Source organism: Cynoglossus semilaevis, chromosome 17, assembly GCF_000523025.1.
Source record: "Cynoglossus semilaevis isolate Cse_v1.0 chromosome 17, Cse_v1.0, whole genome shotgun sequence".
In the NCBI taxonomy this organism is placed as follows: Eukaryota; Metazoa; Chordata; class Actinopteri; order Pleuronectiformes; family Cynoglossidae; genus Cynoglossus; species Cynoglossus semilaevis.
Genome location: NC_024323.1, coordinates 15,576,809 through 15,578,025, shown reverse-complemented (window position 1 = coordinate 15,578,025; position 1,217 = coordinate 15,576,809). Strand labels below are relative to the sequence as shown.

General features: G+C 48.5%; 1 protein-coding gene across 5 annotated transcripts in view; it reads left to right on the top strand.

The window, feature by feature from the left end:
* LOC103393693 (phosphoinositide 3-kinase regulatory subunit 5-like) overlaps window positions 1-1,217 on the top strand; it is a 29,879-nt gene that overhangs the window by 20,805 nt on the left and 7,857 nt on the right. Inside the window, exon 1 of one of the 5 annotated variants that reach the window (XM_025064436.1) lies at window positions 605-778. The exons of 1 other annotated variant lie outside the window; for it this stretch is intronic. In XM_025064436.1, coding sequence (XP_024920204.1) covers window positions 752-778 — 27 coding nt within the window. In that variant the 5' untranslated portion in view covers window positions 605-751. Of the gene's footprint in view, window positions 1-604; window positions 779-1,217 lie in introns of those variants that run through there. 3 more of the 5 variants (XM_025064437.1, XM_025064439.1, XM_017040335.2) reach the window with 3 other exon arrangements.

Genomic DNA, 1,217 nt, shown 5'->3' with positions numbered 1-1,217 from the left:
TGCTGCCCTGCCTCTGCCCCTGCCCCTGCTCCTGCTCCTGCTCCTGCTCCTGCCCCTGCCCCTGTCCCTGTCTCTGCCCTTGTCCCTGTCCCTGCTCCTGTCTCTGCCCCTGCCCCTGTCACTGCCCCTGTCCCTGCCGCTGCCCCCGTCTGTCCGGCCAGTCACACCTCTGTCGGTGTCTGTCCTGTTCCTCTGTCGGTGCTCAGAGAAGAGCAGAGCTGAGGAGATTCTACTGTGGACTCTGAGGGAAGAGAGAGGGAACAGTGACATCTCCTGGTCATTTAGTCAAACTACTTTCCGAAAAAGAAATCTTTCGGATCAATCTTCAAGAAATTGTTTTATTTGCGTCATAAAGAAACGTGATGTTTAAATTTAAACTGTTAATCTTTGAAATGTAATAATAATTATAATAATAATAATAATTGTTGTTGTTGTTGTTGTTGTTTTATTGTATCACCGACTGTTGTGCTAACATTAGTTACAATGACCAGCCTAACCTAGTGGTTTATCAAATGGTTGATCACGTGGTAACTCTGGTGACTGTATCTTTACACAACTTCTGGTGTCACATGGGCCTCGTCGTCTGAATGACTGGGAGTGTTGTTCACTTCACCTCAGCACTGAGAGTCTTCCAGTTCCTGTTTTGCAGCACACACACACACACACACTAACTGTTCAGTCAGAGGATGTTCTGTTGAAAAGTGCAGTCATCTCAGGATGTTTCCCTTCACTGCATCTGAACTGGTCAGATATGGGAGTGGACGCTGATCACTGCAGGGTAAGAGTGTGTGTGTGTGTGTGACCTGGAGTTTGAGGACCAGCAGGTTTGATGGTCCAGTAAACCTCTGGTCTGGTTACATGATCACATTAATTAGTTAGTTGTTAACATTCATCTGTACTGCTGATTGGTGGAAGGCCCGTCACATGACCCGACCAAATCTGACCTGGTCTGCTCTTTGATATTCTGTAATCTGAGTTGAGCTCTAATCCTGTGGACACACAGTGTGTCAGTGTGACTGCTGATGTCTGTCAGCCTGGTTTCCTGTTCCTCTTCTGTTGTTCCAGTCAGTCAGGCAGGCAGTCAGTCGGTCAGTCAGGCAGTCGGTCAGTCGGTCGGTCAGTCAGTCAGTCAGGCAGTCAGTCAGTCGGTCAGTCAGTCAGTCGGTCTGTCAGTCAGACAGTCAGTCAGTCAGTCAGTCGGTCTGTCAGTCAGTCAG